The sequence below is a fragment of the Neoarius graeffei genome, chromosome 3 (assembly GCF_027579695.1).
Source record: "Neoarius graeffei isolate fNeoGra1 chromosome 3, fNeoGra1.pri, whole genome shotgun sequence".
Classification (NCBI taxonomy): Eukaryota; Metazoa; Chordata; class Actinopteri; order Siluriformes; family Ariidae; genus Neoarius; species Neoarius graeffei.
Window position 1 is genome coordinate 83378258 of NC_083571.1, and position 20350 is coordinate 83398607.

The 20350-nt window shown below is 43.9% G+C and overlaps 1 protein-coding gene across 2 annotated transcripts; it reads left to right on the forward strand.

The window, feature by feature from the left end:
* Positions 1–1944: 1944 nt before the first annotated feature.
* On the forward strand, positions 1945–20350 carry echdc2 (enoyl CoA hydratase domain containing 2). Of its 2 annotated transcripts, none has more exons than XM_060916066.1 (9): positions 1945–2257; positions 12085–12152; positions 12484–12571; positions 12691–12777; positions 14531–14623; positions 14830–14886; positions 15015–15202; positions 18054–18152; positions 20242–20350. In XM_060916066.1, exons 1-9 carry the CDS (start codon positions 2047–2049, stop codon positions 20317–20319), a joined length of 969 nt encoding a protein of 322 aa, XP_060772049.1. In that variant the 5' UTR covers positions 1945–2046; the 3' UTR covers positions 20320–20350. The 2 variants fall into 2 exon arrangements, with proteins under 2 accessions (XP_060772049.1, XP_060772050.1); XM_060916067.1 differs by having other exon boundaries at positions 1945–2245.

Here is a 20350-nt window from a genome sequence, read left to right on the forward strand (position 1 = left end):
TTCTGCTCATTGTAGTTTATTGTAAATATTTTGGTGGGTTTTGAGGGAGCATATATGGCATGAGCTATGTATAAGTTGACCTTATGAAAAAAGAGAAATTCATCTTGGGGTTCAATTCTTTTGTAATATATGTATGAGCATGAGGATTGTACTTATTTACTTCTGGTTTAGACAGAAGAATTCTTTCCACGGTGAAGAAAAAACCCTTGTTCTTGATTTGGCCAGCTCAAGAACACCATTCATGAGGCAAGATCATCTGAGTCTATCCATCCATTATCCTGTCCTACAGGGTCGCAGGCAAGCTGGAGCCTGTCCCAGCTGACTATGGGTGAGAGGCAGGGTACACCCTGGACAAGTCACCAGGTCATCGCAGGGCATCGCGTAGACACAGACAACCATTCACGCTATGGTACGGTCAATTTGGAGCCACCAATTAGCCTAACCTGCATGCCTTTGGACTGTGGGGGAAACCGGAGCACCCGGAGGAAACCCACGCTGACACGGGGAGAGCATGCAAACTCCACACAGAAAGGATTCATCCTGCTGCTTTTGTCAGCTGTCACATTATCAATAAATACAAGGGAACTAGTTCCACTGGCGGCCATACACACCAACACCATAAGATCAGGTGGTATTATTCAAATCATGAGTAGTTCCTTTCGTTCTCTGTACACTTCTCTTCCCATCATCCTGGAACAAGCTGATCTTTGTCTCAGTCTGTCCATAGGATGAATTCTAGATGTTTTTGGAAACTCTAATTTGGTCTTCCTGTATTTACTCTGGTGAAGTTTTTCATAATTGTTGACTTTGACTCACATGAGGGGCAGCATGGTGGTGTAGTGGTTAGCATGGTTGCCTCACAGCAAGAAGGTCCTGGGTTTGAGCCCAGCAGCTGGCGAGGGCCTTTCTGTGTGGAGTTTGCATGTTCTCCCCGTGTCTGTGCGGGTTTCCTCCGGGTGCTCCGGTTTCCCCCACAGTCCAAAGACATGCAGGTTAGGCTAACTGGTGGCTCTAAATTGACCATAGGTGTGAATGTGAGTGTGAATGATTGTTTGTCTCTATGTGTCAGCCCTGCGATAACCTGGCGACTTGTCCAGGGTATACCCCGCCTCTCACCCATAGTCAGCTGGGATAGGCTCCAGCTTGCCTGTGACCCTGTAGGACAGGATAAGCGGCTACAGATAATGGATGGATGGATGGATGGATGGATGGATGAAAATAGTGTAATAACATTAAAATGTGAACAAAAAACAACCCGGTGGCACGGTGGTGTAGTGGTTAGCACTGTCGCCTCACAGCAAGAAGGTCCTGGGTTTGAGGCCGGCGAGGGTCTTTCTGTGCGGGGTTTGCATGTTCTCCCCGTGTCCATGTGGGTTTCCTCCGGGTGCTCCGGTTTCCCCCACAGTCCAAAGACATGCAGGTTAGGCTAATTAGTGGCTCTAAATTGACCGTAGGTGTGAATGATTGTTTGTCTCTATGTGTCAGCCCTGCGACAACTTGGCGACTTGTCCAGGGTGTACCCCAACTCTCGCCCATAGTCAGCTGGGATAGGCTCCAGCTTGCCTGCGACCCTGTAGAACAAGGATGGATGGGAAAGAAAACAAACCTGTTATTATATTCGTCCTTTAATGTGAACATTTTCTCTTGCTGTAACAAGTGTCCAGAATAAAGATGTTGCTTTGTGATGAACTCAACTGTGATGCATTGAATGAGTTTGCTCTGCTGTTCCCACTACAACACTGGCGCCCTCTGCTGGTAGTGCACACCACTGAACCCAAAGTGTACTCGAACAAACCTCTTCTGTTTTGTTTATGTTTAACGTTAGGAGTTAGTAAAACGTGAGCTGTTGAAATACGTCATCATTTCAGTGAAAAATAAAGTTAAAACAATGCAACACAACACAAGCGTCGTGTGTGAAACACTTCCTGCTTGAATGACGTAGGAAGTGGGTGAGACCAGTAACAGACACTGGTTTGTAAGCTTGGACTATGACTTAAAAGCTTCAGAAAATAGACTGCAGTCACAGAGTAATACCACAGACTGAACATGGCCGTGTTTGGGAGGTTTGCTGGAGGAGTTTGCTCGTTTTTCCGCAGTCGTGTTAAATTAACCGGACTCTTCCCTCCTCAGCAGTGCTCGCTGCCTGACAGCAGGAGTGTCTCTGAGAGGAGGAACTGGTTTGTCCGAGGGTTTAGTGTTGTGCTGAATGGAGACTCTGCTGAAGTGGACAGAAGTCACCTGGAAGGTGAAAACCAGGGTAACGCGCTTAGTGATTTATTTAGGCTACAACTAAACTTGTGACGCCATTTTAAAGTGTATTTAAACTTACTCTACAAGGGCTTTTCAAAGTGTGGGGCGCGCCTCCCCTAGGGGGCGCCAGAGTTCTTCGGGGGGGGGGCGCAACGTGAGGAAAAATAAACCAGAATAATACCCTGTCCACACTATAGAGGATTTCGACGTGACGTCACAGGTCACGTGACGCTCCGGTGTCCGCCATTTTGAAGGTCAAGCTAGCTAATGTCAATAACATAGTAGCTGGTATGTTACTGTAGCAATGTTTACGTTCAGTCATTTGGATGACTGTTAAAACCTTTCAGTCTCAAGTTTTTCCTTTACTGGATTTACTAGTTTACTGTAATTATGATCCGGCAGCTATTTACACCAGATCCAGTGTAAATAGCTGCCGGAGCGCGCTCCGGCTTGCTCCCCCTCAAATTAAGCAGCACGCTCCGGCTTGCTCCCGGAGTGCTCCGGCCGAGGTTCCGGAGCGCGCTCCGGCAGCTATTTACACTGGATCCGGTGTAAATAGCTGCCGGATCATAATTACAGTAAACTAGTAAATCCAGTAAAGGAAAAACTTGAGGCTGAAAGGTTTTAACAGTCATCCAAATGACTGAACGTAAACATTGCTACAGTAACATACCAGCTACTATGTTATTGACATTAGCTAGTGCTAACAGCTAGCTGCTAGTACACTGCTACAACACAGACACCGACCCTAATAATACAGTTCTTGGTCATTGCCTGGTAACAGCAAATTTATAACGGGCCATGTCTCAACAGACTAAGAAGTTATTTCAATGACATATTTTAATAACATTTTGTTTATCCTGAGGACCGAAAGTAAATGAAAATGTGAACAAACCTTAGCTGTAGGTGGGGTTTACATTAGACCGTATCAGCGGATTATCAGATTAACGTTTTTAAAACGATTAGCGTGCACACAGCAACGCCAATACACGATTCGCGTGCACACAGCAACGCCAATACACGGATACGCTCGGCTCCGCAGGCATCCTGCGCTCCAAATCACTCTGCCCTGAACAGCGAGTGCCCTCTGGAGGGTGCGCACTCCGGCCCTGCGCAGCTCACAGAGCGCGCGAGTGAAGCGCACGAGCAGTGATTCGGGACTGAGCCGCTGTGTGTGTGATCTCAGTGCATATCGGGCATGCGCGTCACTTACCACTTGCAAGTGGAAGGATGGCAAGCCTAAAGACAATCATAACTACACAATGGGCAGTATTTGCATCAGTATTTGCAGTATTTTCATACTTTTATACTCTTTAATGAAAGGTGATAGAAGGCGGAAGTCCGCGCCGTTTTTCAGCAGTCGCATCACATGACCAACGCCAGCGAATCAGGAAGGTGGATGTCACAGTGACGTTGTCCAATGACGACGCCAGCTAGAGCTCAGCACAGCGTATCCGTGTATTCTCAATGTTTACACAGCACCGGACCAGACACAATCTGGATTGAATACATGGACCCTGGCGGATTCCCATTTCCCGGCGTTTCCAGGCGTTTTAATGTAAACGGACAGTGCATCCGCGAAGAAAACGAGACAGATACAGTCTAATGTAAACTTGGCCTGTAATAAGATGGCGACCACCGGCTCCAAGGATGACCCGCTGATGTAGGCATGTTACCCAGCCTGACACAAAATATTTGTAGGCATCCAAACTCTTATACGCTTTCAGATGCTGTGTATGGCGATGGGTTTTTAACGGCATAGGGATACAGATCATGTGGGCCGAAGTCAGGTAAAGACGAGGGCTTCGTGTACTTCCGTACGTCAGTGAACAATCCTGGTGGAAGCAGGTAAACGTTCTCTAAGCCTGCTAACCTCAATTTTTGCAAATACCTCTCCCTCTGCTCGCCCTGTAAATGCCCTACGTCGCTGGATAGTGAAGGTGTTTTCTGCATCTCGCTCCTTTTTCTTTTATGTTTTTCATTTGTCGCCTTCCTCGCATTCAAACTGATTCGAGCCGTGACCTCCAAAATGGCAGCCTCACATGACTTGGTCACGTGGGTCGAAAACCTCTATAGACTGATACCAAAATCCAGAATTGTGACACCCAAAGGCATTTTTGAGACAAAGTCGGCAAACAGTCTTATTTTGTCAATTTGGGTGTGCCGAATTCAAATCTGCAATATGCCGAGCTCTATCTGACCTCTGTTGACCTCTAGAGGTCATTGAACTTTGGGCCTGTAAACGTCTCAGCTGAACCCAGTTTCTCAGCTTTCTAAGGAATGAAATGTACTAAAATGATTAATGAAGTTAGCAAATGGCCTTGTTTGTTAAATGTTTGGGTGCTGAATTCATTTTTCATTTGTAAAACGACATATGACCTCTGATAACCTCAAGGTCATTAAACTTGGCCTATGCATTTAACGGCATTTTTAAACTGACTTTACTCCCCCAAAAAGAATATGAACAGACAAAAAACAAATAGAAAGGAACAAATACAACATTAAATGCCAGTCCATGTACGTGACTTACTTTTCACAATGAGAATGCCTAGGCGATCACCTTACATAACATTGCATTACATTTAGCGGTTATTGTTTATACAAAGCTACTGAAAAAAGGACAGATTCAGCAGCATACAAAATGTGGGGGCATACAGGGTATACAGGTTAATCAGGGTTAGTATATCTCATCTCATCTCATTATCTCTAGCCGCTTTATCCTGTTCTACAGGGTCGCAGGCAAGCTGGAGCCTATCCCAGCTGACTACGGGCGAAAGGCGGGGTACACCCTGGACAAGTCGCCAGGTCATCACAGGGCTGACACATAGACAACCATTCACACTCACATTCACACCTATGGTCAATTTAGAGTCGCCAGTTAACCTAACCTGCATGTCTTTGGACTGTGGGGGAAACCGGAGCACCCGGAGGAAACCCACGCGGACACGGGGAGAACATGCAAACTCCTCACAGAAAGGCCCTCGCCGGCCACGGGGCTCGAACCCAGACCTTCTTGCTGTGAGGCAACAGCGCTAACCACTACACCACCGTGCCGCCCTCAGGAAAATTGGATATGCAAAAAAATCTGATTTGGACTGACAGTCTGAACATAGCCTGAGTGTAAAATGTCAGTAGTTACACAGGATAATGTATGTAAGCTTTCCTATATGCCCACTTTTCTGTTGATACATCTGGAGTGTTATAAAAGCCACCCATGGCTGTAGGTATATGGCATGAGTTTGTATCTGCTTGCCCGAGCTGCGTAGTATCTGTTAGATCTGTAAAACGTCTACTTATGTGTAATTAACCTACAGTGCCTTGCGAAAGTATTCATACCCCTTGAACTTTTTCACATTTTTCCACCTTACAACCACGAACTTAAACGTTTTTATTGAGATTTTATGTGATAGACCAACACAGAGTAGCACATAATTATGAAGTGAAATGAAAATGATAAATGGTCTTCAAAATTTTAAACAAATAAAAATCTGAAAAACGTGGTGTGCATTAGTATTCAGCCCCCCTGCGTCGATACTTTGTAGAGCCACCTTTTGCTGCAATTTCAGCTGCAAGTCTTTTGTGGTATGTCTCTACCAGCTTTGCACATCTAGACACTGAAATTTTTGCCCATTCTTCTTTGCAAAATAGCTCAAGCTCAGCCAGATTGGATGGAGAGCGTCTGTGAACAGCAATTTTCAAGTCTTGCCACAGATGCTCAATGGGATTTAGGTCTGGACTTTGACTGGGCCATTCTAACACATGAATATTCTTTGATCTAAACCATTCCATTGTAGCTCTGGCTGTATGTTTAGGGTCATTGTCTTGCTGGAAGGTGAATCTCCTTCCCAGTCTCAAGTCTTTTGCAGCCTCCAACAGGTTTTCTTCCAGGATTGCCCTGTATTTAGCTCCATCCATATTCCCATCAACTCTGACCAGCTTCCCTGTCCCTGCTGAAGAAAAGCATCCCCATAGCATGATGCTGCCACCACCATGTTTCACAGTGGGAATGGTGTGTGCAGGGTGATGAGCAGTGTTAGTTTTCCGCCACACATAGCGCTTTGCATTTAGGCCAAAAAGTTCAACTTTGGTCTCATCTGACCAAAGCACCTTCTTCCACGTTTGCTGTGTCCCCTACATTTCTTATGCCTGTCTTTCAACAATGGCTTTCTTCTTGCCACTCTTCCAAAAAGGCCAGATTTGTGGAGTGTACGACTTATAGTTGTCCTGTGCACAGATTCTCCCACCTGAGCTGTGGATTTCTGCAGCTCCTCCAGAGTGATCATGGGCCTCTTGGCTGCTTCTCTGACCAGTGCTCTCCTTGCCCGCTCTGTCAGTTTAGGTGGACGGCCATGTCTTGGTAGGTTTGCAGTTGTGCCATACTTTTTCCATTTTTGAATGATGGATTGAACAGTGCTTCTTGAGATGTTCAGAGCTTGGGATATTTTTTTTTTATCACCTAACCCTGCTTTAAACTTCTCCAGAACTTTATCCCTGACCTGTCTGGTGAGTTCTTTGGTCTTCATGATGCTGTTTGTTCTTCAGTGTTCTCTAACAAACCACTGAGGCCTTCACAGAACAAGTGTATTTATCCTGAGAGTAAATTACACACAGTAGGACTCTATTAACTAATTAGATGACTTCTGAAGGCAATTGATTGCACTGGATTGTATTTAGAGGTATCAGAGGACAGGGGGCTGAATACTAATGCACACCACATTTTTCAGATTTCTATTTGTTTAAAATTTTGAAGACCATTTATCATTTTCATTTCACTTCACAATTATGTGCTACTCTGTGTTGGTCCATCACATAAAATCTCAATAAAAAACGTTTAAGTTCGTGGTTGTAAGGTGGAAAAATGTGAAAAAGTTCAAGGGGTATGAATACTTTTGCAAGGCACGGTACAGCAGCTGATTTTACATCGGTCAATCATTACTTTTATAAATGTGTGCAATGCTAGAATGCTAGGAAAGGCAGACATCACATGGTTCACAAATCGGTGGAACATGATTTTTACTGTTGCTCGACAACAAGAATGGAGGTTGCCAAAGTTGTGAGAAGTCACCAGATTTGTTGCTAGTCACTAGCAAAGATTATTAGTCTTAATAAAAATAATGCCGTACTTGGGTGGCCAGAGGGGGAGCCATCCTTTGCCCTGGCCAGCCCTTAGTCATGTCCATGGTGGTAAGGGCATATATACTGCTTGCATGTTATTAGTTCTTTAATAGAGGCTTTGCACCGTCATGTGACCCCACGTTTATCAACAGATGTTTTGGGGTAAATGTGCTGGGTCCTGCATACACTCCATACCCAAACTACTGTACATCCCCCTCACAAAAAGTATTTTTATAATTTATATATGCTGGTTATGTCAGCCCTGTGATGACCTGGCGACTTGTCCAGGGTGTACCCTGCCTTTCGCCCGTAGTCAGCTGGGATAGGCTCCAGCTTGCCTGCGACCCTGTAGAAGGATAAAGCGGCTAGAGATAATGAGATGAGATGAGATGAGATATGCTGGTTACTGAATGATAATGGTCATAGAGTACTGACTTTGTAAGATAACCTGACAGTCAGGTGTCCTCAACGACAAAGATAATTGCTGTGTCTGAAATCACTCACTCATTCACTATTTCCTACTCACTATCTACGGAATTCTATATAGAAAACTATATAGTGAGCTGATTGGTAAAATGAAAATATACTTTCGGACACTACTCTGCAGTGCCATTATTTACGTCATTACTGTCACACAGTTAAAACGTGCCAGGTCAGTCGACTGCACCGGGCGCTTCTCTCTGTCGTCTGCCATTTTCCTTTCAGCATAACCGCAGTGCATGATGGTATATATTCCCTGGTGAAAATCTTTCAGGGATCTTCAAGGATCCGTAAAGTTCTTTGTGAGGGTCTTTGAGGATCCTGTTGAGGATCTCAACAAAGATCCTCAAAAGATGTTTGAGGATCTTTAAAATTCTTGCCAAGATCTTCAAGGATCTACAAGAATCTTAAGTTATTTTCACGAGCCTCAAGGATCTTTGAAATTCATGACAAGATCTTCAAGGATCTTTAGTATTCTTGACAAGATCTACAAGAAATTCTTGATTCCTGTCAAGAATCTTAAAAAACAAAAATCACATTCAATTCCAAACAAAACAATCCTTTACTGATGCTATCATAACATATATACACTGACATTTCCAGTAGAAGTAGTTAATTGATTGACCAAGAGATCCTTTCAAGAGCTTTAAAACCTTGAAAATCATGAAAGATTCTTTCAAAGATCCTTTTAAGATATTGGCTATTCAGGATTCCTTGGTATATCCTTATCCAATTCTTATGAATCATAATTAATCAAGTTTCAATCTATTTCCATCCTTGCGAATTCCGTTGAATTAGGATCATTTAAAACAATTGAAAGAGCCTCATTAGATCCTCGAGGATCTTAAAGGATCCTCACAAAGATCTTGTAAAGACCTTGACAAAGATCCAGATCAAATCCTCAAGGATCCTAGCAAAGACCTTAACAAGATCCTTAGAAGGATCCTTCTAATATCTTTGAAAGATCCTTGTTGAATCCTTGAGGATCTTAAAGGATCCTTGCAAAGATCTTTGCGGGGATCATTATGAGGATCTTTGTAGGATCCTTACAAGATCTTTGTCAAATCCTTGAGGATCTTTACAAATGATTTTGCATTTAAAGAACTTTCTAAGATCCTTATCTTTCAGGATCTTTGGCAGGTCTTTGACAATCCTCATGGATCCTTAAAGATCCTGTGAGGTTTTTCACCAGGTATTGTTTGGTTAATGACCATCGGTTGTACACTGCTTTTCACAGTGCATTGTGGGATACTATGAGTCCAGTATATAGGGTGTAATAATTCTCACTATAGATTTGGAAAGCACTACAAAATGGCAAACTCACTATATAGTCCACTATATAGTGAGTAGTGAGTGATTTCGGACACAGAGAATGACTGCATCTGTGCTAAATAGTAAGTCTATCATTGTCTCAAATAACACAACAGGGAGCTGTGCCTTAAATAGCAATAAAGCAGTATGTACTATTCTGGAATGTTTTTTGAGTATACATTACTGTCTTGTGTGCTTTATACTGAGAAATATGAACAAATACAGTAAAGACATGTAAAGTATAATATTGACCAAAAATAAATATTATTGACTTTTTTTTTTAATGGTTAAAATAATGTTGTGCATATTGCTGTACAAGGGCGGCACAGTGGTGTAGTGGTTAGCGCTGTCACCTCACAGCAAGAAGGTCCGGGTTTGAGCCCCGTAGCTGGCGAGGGCCTTTCTGTGCGGAGTTTGCATGTTCTCCCCGTGTCCGCGTGGGTTTCCTCCGGGTGCTCCGGTTTCCCCCACAGTCCAAAGACATGCAGGTTAGGTTAACTGGTGGCTCTAAATTGACCGTAGGTGTGAATGTGAGTGTGAATGGTTGTCTGTGTCTATGTGTCAGCCCTGTGATGACCTGGCGACTTGTCCAGGGTGTACCCCGCCTTTCGCCCGTAGTCAGCTGGGATAGGCTCCAGCTTGCCTGCGACCCTGTAGAACAGGATAAAGCGGCTAGAGATAATGAGATGAGATATTGCTGTACTAAATAGCAGAATAGTGCACCAACAGAGGTACTACATTAATTAATGCTTTCTGACATAGCTGTTCAAATTGTTTCATTAAGTCCAATTGTTTTCCTGTTGTTACCTTCAGGTAAGGTTTTTTTGGGGGGGATTTTCCTCAATAATTTAGTCATAGGGCAGCACGGTGGTGTAGTGGTTAGCGTTGTCGCCTCACAGCAAGAAGGTCCGGGTTCGAGCCCCGTGGCCGGCGAGGGCCTTTCTGTGCGGAGTTTGCATGTTCTCCCCGTGTCCGCGTGGGTTTCCTCCGGGTGCTCCGGTTTCCCCCACAGTCCAAAGACATGCAGGTTAGGTTAACTGGTGACTCTAAATTGAGCGTAGGTGTGAATGTGAGTGTGAATGGTTCTGTGTCTATGTGTCAGCCCTGTGATGACCTGGCGACTTGTCCAGGGTGTACCCCGCCTTTCGCCCGTAGTCAGCTGGGATAGGCTCCAGCTTGCCTGCGACCCTGTAGAACAGGATAAAGCGGCTAGAGATAATGAGATGAATTTAGTCATAGCCAATTCCCACCCACCAGACAGCTCTCCCCTATCACATGACCGCTACCAACCAGGGAGGGCGAAGGTTATCAAATGCTTCCTCCAAGTCACATAAAGCCAGCCAACCGCAACTTTCCAAACTGCTGCTCAGGCACCGTCAGGGGTGGCGTAACACACTTGGAGGAAAGCGCTATCCACCCACCTCCGTATGTGTGAGCTCACAGACATTCAGTGCGTTTACATGCACATAGAGAGAATCGAATTTCTACCGTTGCTCGACTGAAATCGAAGTTCAAAATGCCATGTATACACCTTAATTCGGCTGAAATTGAACCGAACTTGATTTCTCGGACTCGAGCTACACGTCCTAGATTATGCGATTTCTGCCGAGCTACTTAGTGCATGTAAACCCTATTGAGCTACATATTCGAGCTACTTACTTCAGCACTGCCGCTTCCGGAAGTGACGAGTGACGAGACCACAAGCGGGAAACACAACAGCCTCGCTCGGCATGACAACGAATCATGACAACGGCATGAATCTTTTTTTTTGTGGCATTGTTTGCACTGTTAAAATTTAGCTCACTTACTGTATCACCAAATACATCTGTACAGCTGTTGCATAGCTGTGAATTGTGTACATAAACAAGTCATTGTATTTGTGTGTGTGTATATATATATATATATATGTCCAACATCTGATGAATGTCAATAAAAACAAAACAATTGAACTTTTTTGTGTTTATTAAGACATAAGTTAAATTGTAAGCAAAAAAAAAAAAATTTTTGTAAGCAAAAAATGGACTTTAGAAAAATATACAATTGTGCAAAATAAGTTGTCTTACAAAACAGTGGTCTGCGCAGGACAGTTTGTAGCCATACAGTCTGTTAGAGCAAGCCTAACAGCTTGAGCACGGAACTTGTGAACACGGAACTGCCAGTGTTGCCAGATTGGGCGGTTTTAAGTGCATTTTGGCAGATTTGAACATGTTTTGGGCTGGAAAACGTCAGCAGTATCTGGCAACACTGCTGATAACTTTGTTTATACTCTTGAATAGCTCTTCTTCATGACGACAACCGGAAGTGTACCAACACGATGGGGCGTGTAGCGCCACCTGTGGCTCGGGTGCACAATGTATCTCACACAGCTCGATTTCCTTGTGTGCATGTAGGATTGGATTTCTCTGGCACCCCTGCTGGGACCCTTAGCTCGATTACCGACAGTAGCTCGATTTGGATGTGCATGTAAACGTACTGATTCATGATTGGTCACTTGTGATTGATAGGGGATAGAGTATAACAACCCCTCCCTTCCTGAGAGTATGGCCAATTTTACTCTCTTGGGCTCCCGGCCACGGATCGCTGTGGCATCATCAGGATTCAAACTCACGATTTCTGGCTGACAGGGCAAACACTTCTCTGTCCACTTGGGAGCTGTTACCTGCAGCTGCATGTTTAACATTTCTAGCTAGCGATTAACTGAGGTAAATTGAGACCAGATGCATGTGGCTGCAGTTGAAGAGGAAATCTGCCTCCACCTGCCCCGAGAGATGTTAAATCATTAATAATGATATTAACAAGGACCATTTTTTCCCCCTCTGTGAGGCAGGATAAAGTTAAATGTGCAAACTTTTTTTTTTAAACAGGACCTTTTGGAAAAGTGTATACCAGCTGTGTGAGCATATCTCTCTCTCTCTCTCTCTTTCTCAGGCATTGTGGAGGTTCTGATGTGTCGAGAGCAGGCACGGAACTCTCTGGGTCGTGTGTTTGTGGCTCAAGTATGATCACACTTGCTAATTTCCATGGGATGAACCTTTTGTTCAACAGTTCTCAAAATCCCAGCCCATCCACTCTCCTTCTAGCTGATACTTTTGTTCTTTTTAAAACATTTTTTTTTAAAAATCTGTCAAAGTCAGACTGTACCTGCAGGAAGCCGTAATTCATCTTTTGACAGCAGTAAATTCATATGTGGAATATAAAAAAAAAAAATGACAAAAATAGGCAAGATTGATGATGTTCCTTTGTTCTTGGCTGATGCTTCTGTCTTGGCTCCATTTCTCAGTTTTATCAATATCTCTCCCACTCGTTGCTTCACATTTCTCTGTGTAGATGCGAGAGTTGGTGTCAGGTCTGCACCATGATGCAGCTGTGCGTGTTGTGATCTTTAGGAGTCTGGTGCCTGGAGTCTTTTGTGCAGGTCAGCTTTCATCTATACGGAAAACGTACACACATACAACCTACATTTATTTCACCTCTTCAAAGTAATTTCATTTGTTAAGCTTGATTGATTGGGAATGATCTGTGATTCGGTTAAAGGGGCTGATCTAAAGGAGAGAGCACAGATGAGCAACTCGGAGGCTGAGCAGTTTGTGCATGGACTCCGTTCACTAATGAACGAGATAGGTGAGACATGATGATAAAAAAATAATAGTGGTCTTGGACTGTCCATATTTTATTTATGTGATCTGAGATGTTGCTCAGTTGGCTATTCCAAATTCTAACGACGAAAGTTAACAGTTGACGTCCCAGTCTTCGTTTGCAGCCACATGACCAAAACTGCTTGCGTTGTTGATCGCTGCCATGTTGGAGGAGATATACATACAGTGGTTCGAGTACAGACTGGAAGGTAAAGAGGGGTTGCATTTAGAAGCTTGTAGTCATTTGTCAAATCTATTTTTAAAAAATAATTTTGACTGCGGCGGCACGGTGGTGTAGTGGTTAGCGCTGTCGCCTCACAGCAAGAAGGTCCTGGGTTCGAGCCCCGGGGCCGGCGAGGGCCTTTCTGTGTGGAGTTTGCATGTTCTCCCCGTGTCCGCGTGGGTTTCCTCCGGGTGCTCCGGTTTCCCCCACAGTCCAAAGACATGCAGGTTAGGTTAACTGGTGACTCTAAAATTGAGCGTAGGTGTGAATGTGAGTGTGAATGGTTGTTTGTGTCTATGTGTCAGCCCTGTGATGACCTGGCGACTTGTCCAGGGTGTACCCCGCCTTTCGCCCGTAGTCAGCTGGGATAGGCTCCAGCTTGCCTGCGACCCTGTAGAAGGATAAAGCGGCTAGAGATAATGAGATGAGATGAGATGAATTTTGACTGCTTCCAAAGATAGGTATCGAACACATTATATAACATATTTAGTTATAAAGGAGCATTCACCGGGTGAGGAGGCTGCAGGATTTGAGATAGTGGATTGACATGAATCTTGTTCGATTGACTCTGTGATCATTTGGGAAGATTCTTCAATAATTTTGCGTTTCTTCCTGCGCTCTGTAAGCCTCACATTTCAAGCTACCGCTTTAGTACCATATTTGATTTTGTTGTGGCCCATATTTTGTGTTGGAGCCCAGTCTGGATCCGTAAAATTGTCGAGATCAGCTGGTTTCCCTAATGGAAAGAAAAAGCAAAATAAAAGCAGCAGCATCAAAAATTATTTTCAGCTCTTTTTAAAATGAAATAATCATAGAAGCCTTTGATTGTCGGATCACACACTCGATGATCACGGCTTTGTCACGTTTCACAGCGGTGGGTTTCTGCATGACCAGGCTATTAAACGATCCAGTGTTTCTTACATATTGCAATCTTTTATTAATAACTAGTTCGTAGCACTTACTGTTGATAAAATGTTCACTGCAGACTCGTGTGGTTTTTGCTTTCTCGTTGCTTAGAGCAGCCCAGTTTATGTTGGACACCCGTCGACGTCTATGCTCCGTGGACAACTCTCTTGTTTTTTCTCCTTGATTATTTATAATTGCTGGAATTCTAAAGAACTTAAGTCCCCTTGTCGCGAATAGAGTTGTGCCCGCATCCAGTTACAGCACAAGGAGTCGGCATAGCGAATAAACAAAAGGAATTCTTGAGCATAACAACCTCTCGAGCATATCGTCTATAGTAAACGTACGCCACGTGAGTTTGTGTATATCTTCCAACATGGCCCACTTCCGGTTCAAAGCCACATGCATAATTAGCTATGACATCATGTGCAAATGAAGAATACCCTAAATTTGCATTTACTGCTTCATTAACCACTGCTCAGAGTCACGGTCAATTCGGATCCTATCCCAGGAATATTGAGCATGTAGTGGGAAAACTGCCCTATAAAAGCCTATCTGCCTGCTAGTGTGATATATGATCTGTCTGATGCATGCTCTGCTCCCATTTTGCCAGCGGCGTTGCCCATGCCAACCATCGCTGCCGTGGACGGCTTCGCTCTGGGTGGTGGGCTGGAACTGGCGCTGGCGTGTGACCTCCGTACTGCAGGTAAGTGCCTACTTTGACCTTTCAAGGGGAGGTCATGGCAGGGCAAGGACGGGAGCACAGTCCCCACATGACAAAATCGGGTTGTAGGACTTGTTTACTCTTTGTTTATTTACATAAGCAATCGTGGCAGATGCATGCAGGTATCCTGAGAGCAACTCTCACTTTCATTCTGTGTGTGTGTGTGTCTGTGCATTTTTGTTTTGCAGCATACACTGCTCAGATGGGCCTGATTGAGACCACACGGGGACTGCTTCCAGGGGCGGGTAAGATAACGAAGAAGAGAGGAAAAAAGACGTCCTTGTTTGTAGTGAAGACAGAAGGGCAAACCATCAGATACCAACAGTCTACCAGCTGGTTGTCCTGAGCGTGCATTCTCCTCACTGTGCACTAGGAGGCAGTCAGCGTTTGCCACGGGCAGTGGGATTCGCTGTGGCAAAGGAGCTGATCTTTACTGGGAGGCGTGTGGGGGGCGAGCAGGCGCTACACCTGGGATTAGTGAACCGTGCCGTTCCACAAAACCAGAGCGGAGATGCAGCTCACAGAGAGGCTCTGATCCTGGCACAGGAAATCCTGCCTCAGGTGGGTCAGATTGACACACAAGCACAAGTTCTTATTGTGATTCACCAAGGTATCTAATGGATTCTACTGTCAGAGTGATCTCCTGCTAGAGCAAACTCATTTCGAGGTTCTGTATTGTTCGCTTTCTAGCTGTACCTTTTGTACAGTAATCTTCCAGCACGACTACCTGTTGTACTTTGTACGGGAGACTGGGTTGATAATGAGAGAGGGGAGATAACTACTTTCTTCCACATGTCTGATAGCCAGTGTAAAATATGGTGGTGGATCAGCGATGCTTTGGGGCTGTTTAAGGGCTCGGGGTGTAGATCGATGGCATCATGAATTCTGATAGGATATTTTAGCCCAAAACGTGGCTGTCCATGAAAGGACTTGGATCTTTATCCAGAATCAACGTCTCACAATATCCAGTTCAGTGTCTGGATTTAAACACTATTCAAAACAGTCCATGTGCATAAATCTAAGGATAGAAAAGAGCTTGAAATGTTCCCTCTGTGCTTATTGGACATTACATGAAGATGCTCACTCCTGTCACTCTCTTCACAGTCAGAAATGGAACTTAAATAAATAAATAAATAAATACTAGAACGGCGGCTACAATTATCAACACTTTAACAAGCCTTTGGACATTGCAAAAGTAGAAATGACTTTCTATACATAAATTGTGCATGAATAATTACTCAAACTTCCACTGCAAAAAAAATTAGTTGATTCCTAAATTACTTAGCGTATCAGATCACGGGACACCGTTCCATAATTATCGACATCCAGATGATCTCATCTCATCATCTCTAGCCGCTTTATCCTGTTCTACAGGGTCGCAGGCAAGCTGGAGCCTATCCCAGCTGACTACGGGTGAAAGGCGGGGTACACCCTGGACAAGTCGCCAGGTCATCACAGGGCTGACACATAGACACAGACACCCATTCACACTCACATTCACACCTACGGTCAATTTAGAGTCACCAGTTAACCTAACCTGCATGTCTTTGGACTGTGGGGGAAACCGGAGCACCCGGAGGAAACCCACGCGGACTCGGGAAGAACATGCGGACTCCGCACAAACAAAGGCCCTCACCGGCTACGGAGTTCAAACCCGGACCTTCTTGCTGTGAGGCAACAGTGCTAACCACTACACCACCGTGCCACCCTAGTACAGCAATATGTACAACATTATTTTAACCATTAAAAAAGTTATTGTTGTGAAGTTGTTGTGAAGCAACAGCGCTAACCACACCACCGTGCCGCCCCGATATTGTAATATGTGGGAGATATTTACAACAAACTGGAAAAAAAAAATTCTGAATGGAATAGAAAAATCTGAATATTTCAAGCATGTAATTTTTTTTTTTTTTTTTTACACGCTAGGAATTGAATTCTGGTCTAATTCTGTTTACTGCAATAGGATTCCAAATACTCTATAAACATGTCTGATTCTGTTATGAATCAGAAGAAAAATTATAAAAATCACTGCACTTTTTATTATTTTAAAGTACTTCATCTACTTCAGCAGTGTTGCACAAAGATCGATCCATAACGGTTGTAAATGTCACTTAATTCCACAGGGTGTCGATAATGGTGGACACCGGTGAAAGTGATCACTATTATCGACATCTCACGTGACTTCTCAAACGTGCATTTAGATACAAAATGTTGACTGTCGGGCGGCACGGTGGTGTAGTGGTTAGCGCTGTCGCCTCACAGCAAGAAGGTCTGGGTTCGAGCCCCGGGGCCGGCGAGGGCCTTTCTGTGCGGAGTTTGCATGTTCTCCCCGTGTCCGCGTGGGTTTCCTCCGGGTGCTCCGGTTTCCCCCACAGTCCAAAGACATGCAGGTTAGGTTAACTGGTGACTGTAAATTGACCGTAGGTGTGAATGGTTGTCTGTGTCTATGTGTCAGCCCTGTGATGACCTGGCGACTTGTCCAGGGTGTACCCCGCCTTTCGCCCGTAGTCAGCTGGGATAGGCTCCAGCTTGCCTGCGACCCTGTAGAACAGGATAAAGCGGCTAGAGATAATGAGATGAGATGTTGACTGTCAAATGAAAGAGTAAGAAACAAAGTACGTTTTGACAAGGAGATCATGAAATTTCGGTGAATTTGATAAGTAAAAACATGTCCATGATCTTTCCACCATACTTAACTGCGATGATAACGTCCGGTTTTTCCTCAAATTGCTGATGGTGCTAAAAAAACAAATCCATCTCGGGTAACGAGCTGTGTCATCTGACAACAAGATTAAAGGGTGGGGGGCTTCCAATTGATTAATTAACCAATAACTGTTGTAACTGAAACACACTTTTTTTTTTTTTAATTGGTAAATCTGAAAAGGTGTTGATAATTATGAACTGTCGATAATTGTAGCCACCGCTCTACATAGTATTTATTTTGTACACGATGTTGGAACTCTTCATGAAGGGTACCAATAATTATGGAGCTTTTAATTATGGACTAAATAAATCCTCTAGAAAGAGTTTGTATTAACCTACATGAACTTCCCACCTCGGTGAAACTTTTCTCCTGTTTACACATAATGACTGACAAACCAATTCAGGACAAAGTCGTCTCAGGAGTGTAATTTCTCAGGTCAAAACACAATTAAGCTGTACTTTAATTGCGTCCTCTTTTTTTTTCACAAAATGAAGCTGTTTTTAATCGCTCACTGGTGGAAGCGGAGATGAGGGAGGCAATTTATGTCATGTTGATGGAACCCAGTTGAACCAGAACACCGTCATGATGAAGTAGGATTTGGATTGGAGTGTGAGAATCTGATTAGGTTTCAGTACCTTAATAGGTACCTTGATGCATGGTGTTTTATTAGGTCTGACACCATCACATTACCTACTCTGGCTTTTGTAGGCTCCGTTCGCAGTGCGGATGGCCAAGGAAGCCATGAACCGAGGAATAGAGGTGGACATCGCTTCAGGAATGGCCATCGAGGGGATGTGCTATGCCCGGGTGAGACACTGATTAAACACAATACAAATTCTTCTTCAGTATGTTAAGTCCTCAATCCTTATAGCTCTTATACTAGTGCATCTCAGAATATTGGAATATCGTGGAAAAGTTAAATTTTTTCGTAATTTAATTCAATAAGGTAAACAGTTTCATATATTTTATATTTATTACACAACGTGAAATATTTCAAGGCTTTTTTTTGCTGTTTTAATTTTGCTGATTATGGCTTATAGTGGCAGCATGGTGGTGCAGTGGTTAGCGCTGTCGCCTCACAGCAAGAAGGTCCGGGTTCGAGCCCCGTGGCCGGTGAGGGCCTTTCTGTGCGGAGTTTGCATGTTCTCCCCGTGTCCGCGTGGGTTTCCTCTGGGTGCTCCGGTTTCCCCCACAGTCCAAAGACATGCAGGTTAGGTTAACTGGTGACTCTAAATTGACCGTAGGTGTGAATGTGAGTGTGAATGGTTGTCTGTGTCTATGTGTCAGCCCTGTGATGACCTGGCGACTTGTCCAGGGTGTACCCCGCCTTTCGCCCGTAGTCAGCTGGGATAGGCTCCAGCTTGCCTGCGACCCTGTAGAACAGGATAAAGCGGCTACAGATAATGAGATGAGATGGCTTATAGTTCATGAAAATCAGAAATCCAGTATCTCAAATTATTAGAATATTTCATTTCGAGTTTGAGTAAAACAGTATAAATACCCTGCCTCTCTCGGTCTAGTTCAGTACACGCAACCACAATCATGGGGAAGACTGCTGACTTGAGGAGTTGTCCAGAAGCTGATCACTGACACCCTCTACAAGGATGGTAAGCCGCAGAAGGTCATTGCTGAAAAGGTTGGCTGGAAAAGGTGCACAAGCAACAGGGATGACCGCAGCCTTGAGAGGATTGTCAAGAAAAGTAGATTCAAGAAGGGTGTCAGTGATCGTCTTCTGGACAACTGTCAAGTCAGCAGTCTTCCCCAGGCTTGTAGTACTCGAGTCTGACTGGTGCCCTAATTTTAAGGACTCGTGACTTGACTCGGATTCGTAAATTGGAGACGAGGACTTGGATTTTTTCTTTATTTTTTGTAACATGCCATAATTTGGCATAAGATGTTTATATCTACATTAATTTTTGTATGAATTTTGTGCAAGAGGACGCACATTCACCTGTTCATACGTCATGTTCAGGAACAAACGAACGTAAATGGTGCTAAAATGCCTGGAGAGAACGCCCCTAGATTGTCCGCTTTACTTATAGTCTTCTCATACAGTGGGGGAAAAAAATGCACTGCTATGTGTTCCATATGTAGAAGAACTATCGAGGAGACGACGGGGACAACCTCGAACTTCAATCGTCATTTGTTAAGACTCCACCCAGAGAAGGAAGTGACACGCTGTGTTTATTGCTCTGTTGATAGCGGGCCTTGCTGACCGATGAACTAGCTAGTGTTAACCCTCTCTTATGTTATTTGCACTGTTGATAGTGGGCGGGGCTTACTGAGCAATGAACAAGCTTTTTATCTGTAGCCTATTAACTAAAATGGGGCAGTCAAGCAGCAACGTTAGTCCAACGCAGTAGCAGAGACGGGTTCATATAAAGGCAGCAGCAGCCACCGTCAAATGGTGCGATTGGAGTCTTGTTCTCGAACTCGACTCGAAAAATTTTCTTTAATGACTCGGACTTGAGGTTTAGTGACTCAACTACAACACTGGCCTTCCCCATGATTGGGGTTGTGTGTACTGATCTAGACAGAGAAATACACGGTATTTATACTGTTTTACTCAAACTCAAATTCACTTTATATGTAATGAATATATGAAAGTCTACCTTTTTTAATTAAATTGCGAAATAAATTAACTTTTTTTCACGATATTTCAATATTTTGAGATGCATTAGTCTTTGATAATATTAGGTAAAAAAAAAGTGAGAAGTTGTTATAAATATAAATGATGTTGAGGCTTAAGAGAACATCTTGGTGAAAAAATTTATTTGGGTGTGGTTAGAGGACGTACGTCAAATCGTACAGGCTGCCACTTATATTTTTCTGTATTTAAGTGCAATGTTGTAATTGTTTTATGTGAAGAATCATTCCTGCTTCTCTGATTCTGCAGGTTATTCCAACACAAGACAGGCAGGAGGGAATGGCAGCTTTTCTAGAGAAAAGGCAACCCAGATACACTGGAGAATAAACAGACGCAGATCACACACAGGCAACTGAAA